Here is a 9,898-nt window from a genome sequence, read left to right on the forward strand (position 1 = left end):
TATTTGGACCATGCAGGCAAAGCCAAGTCATGTTCTTAGCACCATCACAGAGGGCCTTGGAGATCACCTAATATTCAAGTACAGAGATTTGCTCATTGTACAGATGGGAGAAAGCAAGACACAGAAGGGCCCAGCAGTCAGCTCAAGGTCATGAAGCAACAAATGGGAAAAGGCATCAGTGAGATACAAGGCTACTACCTCCCAGCTGGGACCAGCAGAGGGGAGTTTCTGCAGGTGGGGACATGACTTGATGCCAGAAACTGCCGGATGTTTTGAATTCAGAAGAATGCAGACAGAGATTCCAGACTCTTTGAAGAGGAAATACAGGGATGAGTGAAGGACAAGAGAATGTGCATGTGTTGGCCAGCTCAATTTTCAAAGCTTTCTCTCATTCCATGCTCACACCAGTTAGGCAGTATTGCCCCCATTTGCAAAATGTGGAAACTGGGGCTCACAGAAGTGAAGCAACCTGCGTGACGTTGCACAGCTGATGTGGGGGTCACAGTCAGGGAGGCGGGATTGGAACCCAGCTCTAACTCCCCGTTTGCTGGGGTCCCGAGATAATCTAGAGGGCGATGTTCATGGCCAGAAAGAATCACTGGGCAGTGGGGTTCACATGGCCCAAGTCCCCCAGAGTCAGATGCTGGAGGAACCCTATGAGAGAGGTTTCACCCTGACGCAGCCACCCCATCCCCTTGGCATCTATTTCCTGTTCCCTTCACCAGATTGCTGGAACTTGAACCTGGTCCAATCTGAGCGCTGTCTCTTTAACCAGTAGTGGCTGGCGCCCAGATGTTACTCGCAGTACGTGCAGCACGTGTTGTGAGCTGCTAAAGGCATAGGACTCAGCTTGCCTGGGAAGGCGCAGCCGGGGAAAGGGTAGTCAGCACGGATGGCAGCTCCCTGCTGCCAGGAGGGGCTTTTCACTCTTTCTTCCTCTTCTTTTATCTACTTCTTTTGTTGGCCCGAGGAAGAGTGACTGGGCTTTCAGTGGGACGGCCACACACTGTGCTGCCAGGTGGACTGGCACCGGCCCTCAGCTCCCTCCCCCTTACACCCATCAGTCTACCCCCTTTTAATAATCATAACAATAATAATTTCAACAGTGATAATAATAATAGAACTCGCATTTTCAAGCTGTCCTCTTAAGTAAAAGAAATAAGCAAATGGGTATCATATGGTACAATTTCTGTAAAAAGAAAAAAATGCAAAAGTAGGCCAATAGAATATCTGGAAGAATATCAAATAACAGCTAGCAGCGGTTGCCTGGAGGAGAGGAACGGGCTGGCTGGGGACCCGGGAGGGAAGAATACTTACTTTCCACTCTTCACCCTTCTGTACTTTTTGAATTTTGTGTCATGATACATGTTCCCTAGTAAAAATTAATCACATAATGAATGCTTATTTTAAGCCAGGCAGCTAAGGTCTTCCCATGCTTGTCCAATTGAAGTCCCAGAGCAGCCCTACTTTGTCTTATGAGCCCATTTTATGGATGGAGAAACACAAGGCCCAGGGAAGTTAGTTGACTTGCTAGCAAGGAGAAGGGCCACGATTCAAAACCTGGGTCCTTCCTCCCTGACCTCCTTCCTGGATTCACAGTGGATGTGTTGCTGACCCTTGACCTTGAACTTCCCCTCTGGGGTTTGAGAGGACAAGGTATTAAGAGTAATGCACCTTCCCTTTAACCTCATGCACTTTCCCTTTCTGGGAATCGCTTCCACAGAAAAATTCACACAAGAGCGCCAAGATAAATGTCTATTACATCACTGTCTGTAATAGCAAAAATAATGATACAAAAATAAAAGAAGAATGATACAGGTTTACATTTAGAAAGCACTTACCATGGGCTCCAGGCTTGCTTTACCTGGATTAATGTATTTATTCCTCAAAAGCTCCAGAAGCAGTTTCTCTGTTCATCCCCATTTCTCAGATGGGATGAAGCCTGCATCTGCTCCTTGGCTCTCACAGCCTCACGGACTGATCCCTGTATTTCTAAGTGGAGGTCATACGCATGAACATAATCTGTGCGGTTTGTGAATTCCTAATGAGAAGTCAGAATGTTGTGTTTATGTCCTAATGATAAGCTTAAAAAAAAAAAAGTAAGCACACTCTAGGATCGCCTGGATCGGCTTCTCCTCGTCACCAACACATCTGTGTGTGCTCACGGCCCAGGGGAAACCTGAGTGACTGCTTAATTTTCACCCGTGTGTATACACTGCCCGGCCTTGCAATGCCTGAAACCAAAGTGGAAACAATCACCCCGTTGTCCATCCCTGTGCTCATATGAATTCTTTCCCCAGATACAAAGCAGAATTTCTCGTTTGCATTGATAATTTGCATTTTAAAGTCATTTCCAAAGTATGAGATTTCGAGTGTCTTATTTAACAAGTAGAAACTCAGGTTCGATGTCAAGAAGAAGACTTGGTGTAGTAAAGAAAGACCGACTGTTCTGGGCTGGATTTGTGTCCCCATATATCCTCCGGGTCTGGAAGAGTTGTCAACAAACTATTTCCTAGGAGAGCTAGTTTCCAGTATTTCTGTCTTCTTTCTCTTCGTCCCTCCCTTCCTCTCTTTTTCTTTGTTCCTTCTCTTTCTTTCTCTCCTGTTCCAAGTTTTTTGTAGTGAGGATGATCATTTTTACAGAAACAATAAAGTTCTGTGAATGTGTGTCTTCTTTAAATCCTAGGACTGTTGCATCCATCAGTAGCAAATGGGAGCTTTCGGACCAAATTTGACCTAACATGTGTTCAGTTGGATGGCCTGGTGCTTTTGCATTTTCTTCTTCTTTTTTTTTTAATGTGACTTGGATGCTTCCAATCCGCCACAGACGCCCCCCAATTTCCTTCGACTTCTCTGCTCCGGACCGGGGGAATGGGCGGTGCCTCCGCCGCCTCCTCTCTGGCCCGCCCCTCTCTCCGCCCTCCGCCCTCCTCCCCCCGCCCCCCGCCCTCTCTCCTTTCCCATCTGTCGCAAAGGACGCGGCGGCGCTTGACGGCCGACGTAGTCTGACGGCCGAAGACAACTGAGACGCAGGAGGCCACTGGGGCGGCTGCCGCGACGGCTGCGACCGGGGCTGGGGTGGGCGCCGCGGGCTGGGCCGGGCTGTGAGGCGCGGGCGGCCGGGCCGGTGGGTTGGGCGGTGGGCCCGGCGGCCGCCCCCGCCCCACGCCCGCGCCTAGCGGCCCGATGTGGCTGCAGCAGCGGCTTAAGGGGCTGCCGGGACTGCTGTCGAGCAGCTGGGCCCGCCGCCTCCTCTGTCTGCTGGGCCTCCTCCTGCTGCTTCTGTGGTTCGCGGGCTCCGGGGCGCGGCGGGCGGCTGGCGGCCTGCATCTTCTTTCCTGGGCCCGCGGCGAGCCGGGCGCCGTCGAGCCCTCTGCCTGCTTGGAGGCGGCCACCCGTACCTGGCGTGGCCTGCGGGAGCGCGGCGAGGCGGTGCCGCTGGGCTCCGGTGTGCCGGCCCTGGTGGCAAACGGCTTCCTGGCACTGGACGTGGTCGCCAACCGCCTGTGGGTGACCCCCGGGGAGCGGGAGCCCGCCGTGGCGCCGGACTTTGTGCCCTTCGTGCAGCTGCGCCCACTGAGCGCGCAGGCCGAAGCTGGGGAGGCAGTGCTGCTGCTGCGGGAGGGGCTGCTGCGCCGGGTGCGTTGCCTGCAACTTGGGACCCCAGGTCCGGGCCCTGCGGCCGCCGTCCCTGGACCTGCCTCGGCATTGGGTCTCGCTGCGGGGTCCGGCCATGACTGCGTGCTGCTGCAAGAGGACTTTTTAGCTCACCGAGGCCGACCCCACGTGTACCTGCAGCGCATCCAGCTCAACAACCCCACGGAGCGCGTGGCTGCGCTGCAGACTGAGGGACCCACTGCTGGCCCCGCCCCCAAGGCCTTCACTAGTACCCTGGAGAAGATCGGAGACCATCAGTTTCTCCTCTACTCCGGCCGTTCCCCCCCTTTAACCACGGGGCTAGTGCACCTGGTGGTGGTGGCTGCCAAGAAGCTAGTGAACCGGCTCCAGGTGGCTCCCAAGACGCAGCTGGACGAGACGGTGCTGTGGGTGGTGCATGTCTCCGGTCCCATTAACCCACAGGTCCTCAAGAGCAAAGGAGCCAAAGAGCTCAAGACCCTCCAGGATTTGGCCCGGAAGGAAATGCTGGAGCTTTTGGAGATGCCGGCCACTGAGCTGCTTCAGGACCACCAGCGCCTCTGGGCTCAGCTCTTCAGCCCAGGTGAGGCCAGAGGGTGGTTGGGTGAGGAGGGTACTCCCTGGAGGTGCCCCTCCGGAGATATGCAGAGGTGACACTGAAGGGCAGTAGTGGGGTTGTTAAAACTTGGGCTTGGTGTTTGACTGAGGCAGAATCTGCTCTACTACTTAGTGGCTGTGTGACTTTGGATCAGTCACCCAATCTCTCTAGGGCTATTTTCTCATCTGCAAAATAATAACAATGGCTTCTACCTCAGAGGGCTTTCTTAAGACTTGAGTGAAAGAAGGAGAATATAGGACATACAGATCTTACTGCTCTTTGTTCTTGTAGGTGAGCCCTGACTGAGCAGATGAAGGCTTTTAGGGTCAGTTAGTAGGGGTAAACCAGCAGACTAGGGTTGTGACCAGGCCCAACAAATCCCTAGATTCATTCCTCATTTCACCACAGTCTGGCTGGTAACTAGTGTGGGTTTCCTGACATGACTTCTGCCAGACTGAGGTGTGCCCTGTCTCTTGAGGCTGCAACTTTTTTATGGGGTGCTTGGGAAATCTCTCTACTGGATTGGGGTGTTCCTGCCAACTGAAAGATGCTTTCTCTGTTGACTATTTAAGAAAAGAAAATCCTGTTCTAGTTGATAGAGGGATTATAGTCTAAGCATTCCAATTGTCTGAACCCTTATGTTTGGTTGTTCAAAGAGAGCTTTTAGTTCATTCAATAAATGCTTATTGAATGTTTGTGCCAGGTGCTGGTCTAGGCTCGGAGGACACAGAAATGAACAGAACAAAGTTGCTGTTCTCATGGCCCTTATTTAAATTGGGAGGAGGACAGATATTAGAAAAGTCAACATTTAAATAAATAAACAAGATGGTTTTTTAGGATAAATATGCTATGAAGAAAAGTTTAAACTAGGGGTGATGTGATTGAGAGTGATTGGAGTGGGATGTACAAATATGGGGTTGAAGAGCCTCCTTTTAGCCCCAGTTGTTCGGGGAGGTCGCTCTGAGGAGGAGACCCTTGAATGGAGGTCTAAATGGCAGAAAGAAGCCAGTCCTTTGGTGATTTGGGAGAGAAGAGCATTAGGCAAGGGCGGAGGCTGAAGGCCAGAGCAGTTTTGGTTGAGTGACCACATCGCTGGCAGGCAGTTAAAGCAAGGAGGGCGTGTGGGATCTTGGTTCAACAGCTGGCTGGCAGTAAGCAAGGGAGGAGTGTGGGATGGTGGTCTAACAGGTGAGGGCAGCAGGCAGATCCCAAAGGGCCTTGTAGACCTGGAAATTTTACTCACGGTGGCATGAAGAGCTGTGGTGAGCCATGATCTGATGCACATTTTTAAAAGATCCCTCTGGCTGCTGTGTGAAGAGTATAGACTGCAGGGTGCAAAAGAGGTTTTCACAAGATCCCAGGTGAGAGAGAACGGTGTCTTGGATCCAGGTTGTGACCATGGAAGCAAAAAGAAGTGCATGGATTCTGATTTATTTGGAGGTGGATCAATGGATCCAGGTGGATCCAGGTCTTACTGTGGCTTATAGGGAGCGAGAGCTTGAGGATGACTCCCAAATAGTTCCATGGTTGGGATATCATTTACCAAGATAGAGACAACTTGAGAAACGTTGGTTTGCGGCTGGAATAGTTCAAACCACTTCAGGTCCAAGGTGCCTCTCAGGCATCCAGGTCAAGACACCAAGGATGCTGATGACTGAGTCTGGAGTGGATGTTCAGATGTTATTGAAAGCTATAGGGCTGGAGAGAAATGATAGAGAAGAGAAGCAGGCTCGAGACCTGACAGGGCGTTGATAGGAACTCTGTTTTGGTGTTGGTGGAGGGGCTGGACTTCCTTCTTGGCACCTTGGAGTTGGAAGTCCTGGCTAAGCCTGTGTTCTCAGCTCTGGCAGGAGGCCCTGCTGCCATGGTAACAGGACTTTAGGTTTTTAGTTGAGTCTTACAAAGAAGACAGGCAAGATGACTTTCTCCCATACTGGATGGCAACTGGAACTGCCGCCTTCATCACTAGAGACTAAAATTTCATGTCTCTGCCCTTGATTTCTGTTCCCTAACCTCTGTCTCCCAGCTGTGCCCCTCCTTAATATCCAGCCTTTGTGGTATTACAGGCGTGGAGATGAAGAAGATCACCGACACCCACACCCCATCCAGCCTGACCGTGAACCTGACACTCTACTACATGCTCTCCTGCTCGCCAGCCCCCCTGCTTAGCCCCTCCCTGAGCCATAGGGAGCGAGACCAGATGGAATCGATGCTCAACTATGAAGACCACTGCTTCAGTGGCCATGCCACGATGCATGCTGAGAACCTCTGGCCTGGGAAGCTGTCCACCATCCAGCAGATCCTGCAGCTCTCTGACCTGTGGAAGCTGACACTCCAGAAGCGTGGCTGCAAGGGGCTGGTGAAAGCGGGTGCCCCGGGCATCATGCAGGGCATGGTGCTCAGCTTCGGGGGGCTGCAGTTCACTGAAAACCACCTCCAGTTTCAGGCCGACCCCGACGTGCTGCACAACAGCTACGCGCTACATGGCATCCGCTACAAGAATGACCACATCAACCTGGCTGTGCTGGCAGATGCCGAGGGCAAACCGTACTTGCACGTGTCTGTGGAGTCCCGTGGCCAGCCTGTCAAGCTCTATGCCTGTGAAGCAGGCTGCCTGGATGACCCCGTAGAGTTGACCTCAGCACCGCAGGGTCACACCTTCTCTGTCATGGTGACGCAGCCCATCACCCCGCTGCTCTACCTCTCCACCGACCTCACGCACCTGCAGGACCTGCGGCACACGCTGCACCTCAAGGCCATCCTGGCCCATGATGAGCACATGGCCCAGCAGGACCCTGGGCTGCCCTTCCTCTTCTGGTTCAGCGTGGCCTCCCTCATCACCCTCTTCCATCTCTTCCTCTTCAAGCTCATCTACAATGAGTACTGCGGGCCGGGAGCCAAGCCCCTCTTCAGGAGTAAGGTATAGAGCCACGTCCTTCAAGCTCCAGGCCTCTGCCTTGTTTTATGTCCTGTGCCTAGGATGGGCCTGGCCTGGGGAGGGTGGGATGAGACCTGGACAGTAACAGGGGTGTCCTTCTCAGCTGACATAGGAGTGAGTATCATTTTAGAGGACACCAAAAAATGATTTCTGAAAGGAGACCATAAGAAAAGGAAAGCCATGGGAATCCAGGTGCTGAGTGGATGAGCCCACTGGCTCCAGGCTCCATCATTTCTGCGTTTTAAGAATTACTGCAGCACTCCCCTAGATTGCCTTTGAATTCTCCCTAAACTGCTAGTGGGACCCAACCTCACCCCTGAGGGCCTGCTAAGCATCTTTGAGCCCTGGTGAGGTCATCTTTTTGTCAGCCCAGGACAAGGCTCCTTCCCCCTGTTTCCTGAGACATCTTTGCCCCTAGAAAGTGTTGGTTTTGACCACAGTTGCTGAGGGACTGTTGCTTGGAATGCATGTTGGGGAGCGGGCTGAGTGTTGCAGGGTGAGTCTGCCTGCTCTGCCCTGCCAGCTGGTCTTTCTGCTTTCTTGCCGACAGGCTGCCCGGGGGAAGTCAGGAGGGAGTACCTCATTCACAGTCATTGGAGAAAGTTGCTTTGAAAGGAGCTGACCTTTTTCTCCCCTTCTCTTTTTTTTTTTCTTTCTTTTTTCTTCCCTCCTTCCCCCTTGCCCTCTGTTTCTTTTCTTAAGTCAAACTGCAGTGAGCATAGAGAGGTAGGTATATTAAGCCCTAGGTCTGTGTTGCCAAGCCGGTAAAGAGCCCAGGTTCCTTACAGGAGAAATGCTTCATCACATCCACAGAAGGGCTTTGTGGCTTCTGGTTTCTGGCCCAAGGCCAGGACATGGAGAAGGAAACAGCACTCCTCCACCTGAAAGGAGCAGAAGGTTGGGAGGCAGGTCTGAGTTCCTCAAGGTTGAAAAACAGATTGAAAGTCAGATCAAAAAGAAAGGTGCAGAACGCCTTCCTGGGTAGCTGTTAGGGAGCAGGTGCTAGGTTTGCATTGTTAAATAAGTGGGCTGCTGTCCCCTATGGGTTAACGTGCCTCTCTGCGCTTACTCCTGAAAGGCGCCTGTCTACCCTTGGCTACGTAATTGGGTAGGGGGATGGGTCAAGCTAGACTGCCCGTAGTTTACTCACGCTTGAGCTGGACCATGGAAGAGCAGAGCCCAGAAACACTTGAGTTCCACGGGCCACTGAATCCAGGGCCATGCTAGCAGGGCCACCGGGGTCGCCTCCAGAGCCTGCTTCTCTTAGTAGTTCTGTAGCTGTTCACAGGGTGGGCGATGAACAGTAATAACTTGTTTTGTTAATTGAACAGGAAGATGCCAGTGTCTGAGTGAACTAACAGTCCTGCTTTCAGCTGCCGTTTGCACAAGACACCCAGCACCAAACGTCCTGCTGCTACGAGCAAGGGTCTTTGAAAGCAACCACCCTTTTGTGCCTTGTTGGGGGAAACCAGTGGTGTAGAAACATTTGTGGATCTTAAAAATTTACATTGGAAGGAATGAGCGTTAGGTGGGTAGCAGGGAGGGAAGGGAGCTAGTAGACATTTGGTAAGTTTTTGACTCAATAAAGTGAACCTGTATGGAAATACTTGAAATTGAACTCACTCCTTCCACTTTCCCGTTTTCTTCTGTCCCAGGAAATTGACCCTCTTATGAAAAGACTTGTCTAGGAAAAATTGTGTTCTTTTCCTAATTTAATGTGTTCTTTCTCAAATGAATTTTTAATTTATTTTTGTTGAGATTTTGTTAGATGGCTTTTGCCTCTACTTTAGACGGTGAACCTGGGTGTTGACTTCTAAGTGCAGCTGTCTCTGTGGCGGTGGGGCCTGCACAGTTCTGCGGCCCCTGGGGAGCCACATTCTGCACGGAGGGCGGGCAGAGGGTCACACTCAGGTTTGCACATCGTCTCTTTCTTATCATGAGCCTGTGGAGATCAGTGGTTTTGTACTTTTGGGCTTTGGGGAGGTGTTTAACTTTCTAGTGATTGATGATTGTTGGGTTTTGAAATACCAAAGCTTCTTTTTGTTCTGTTTTTAAATAAATGCCTTTCAAATTTCCATGACTTGTTTTATGTGTGGTTGAACCCTCTGGACACACTCATATCTTCCTCCATTGCAGGTCTTTTGGGTAGTGTCAGAAGTTGGACCCACCACATGGCCCCACCATTGAGATGGTAATTCTCTTCCCAAGTCCTCTTCTCTTCAAAAGAGTCAACTCAAGAGATGGGATGGTGTGTTCCTTTTTGCTCATCTGGGGTGGGGGTTACCGATGGCCTGAGTGAGTGGATTGACTGAAGGCCTCTAGTGTCACCCAAATCCTTTCTCTACCCTGAATCACCTGGATTCTCCTGCCCAGGCTTTTACTGGCCATTGGACTAGGCAGCAGGAGAACCAGCCCCCACCCCATCCCCCAGTACCCCTAGTGGGCTTTCTGGGAGGTGTTAGCAGGAGCCAATGTTAGACCCCTCCCCTTTGGTGGGGGGGAGACGGGAGCTGTCCCAGGGAGACCAAAAAAGAACTGAACTGAATAGTCTACCTTAGGGTCCGTTGTCCTCACTATTCTGGTCATTGCCCTGAGTTCCCAGACCTGTGTTTTAAGCAGTTTGACTTGCCTGGAAGCCTGGCTTGCTCAGCAGGGGTTTGGATGCCTGGCCCACAGCAGATGGTCATAAGAGAGTCAACGCATGCATCAGGCTCTGCTTGCAGTTG

At 51.7% G+C, this 9,898-nt stretch overlaps 1 protein-coding gene across 2 annotated transcripts; it reads left to right on the forward strand.

Annotated features, from left to right (window-relative positions):
* Nucleotides 1-3,171: 3,171 nt before the first annotated feature.
* KIAA2013 (KIAA2013 ortholog) lies at nt 3,172-9,247 on the forward strand. Of its 2 annotated transcripts, XM_077151280.1 has the most exons (4): nt 3,172-4,219; nt 6,301-7,154; nt 7,723-7,898; nt 8,504-9,247. In XM_077151280.1, the coding sequence occupies exons 1-3, from the start codon at nt 3,187-3,189 to the stop codon at nt 7,792-7,794; spliced, it is 1,959 nt and encodes a 652-aa protein (XP_077007395.1). In that variant the 5' UTR covers nt 3,172-3,186; the 3' UTR covers nt 7,795-7,898; nt 8,504-9,247. The 2 variants fall into 2 exon arrangements, with proteins under 2 accessions (XP_077007395.1, XP_077007396.1); XM_077151281.1 differs by lacking the exon at nt 7,723-7,898.
* Nucleotides 9,248-9,898: the final 651 nt, after the last annotated feature.

Source organism: Tamandua tetradactyla, chromosome 2 (genome assembly GCF_023851605.1).
Source record: "Tamandua tetradactyla isolate mTamTet1 chromosome 2, mTamTet1.pri, whole genome shotgun sequence".
Taxonomy (NCBI): Eukaryota; Metazoa; Chordata; class Mammalia; order Pilosa; family Myrmecophagidae; genus Tamandua; species Tamandua tetradactyla.

Bases quoted from the DNA above. Each gene is read 5' to 3' on its own strand.
- KIAA2013 (XM_077151280.1), top strand. From the start codon at position 3,187: ATGTGGCTGCAGCAGCGGCTTAAGGGGCTGCCGGGACTGCTGTCGAGC. The intron at 4,220-6,300 runs GTGAGGCCAGAG...GTGGTATTACAG, and splicing joins GGCTCAGCTCTTCAGCCCAG to GCGTGGAGATGAAGAAGATC. The intron at 7,155-7,722 runs GTATAGAGCCAC...TCTTGCCGACAG, and splicing joins AGCCCCTCTTCAGGAGTAAG to GCTGCCCGGGGGAAGTCAGG.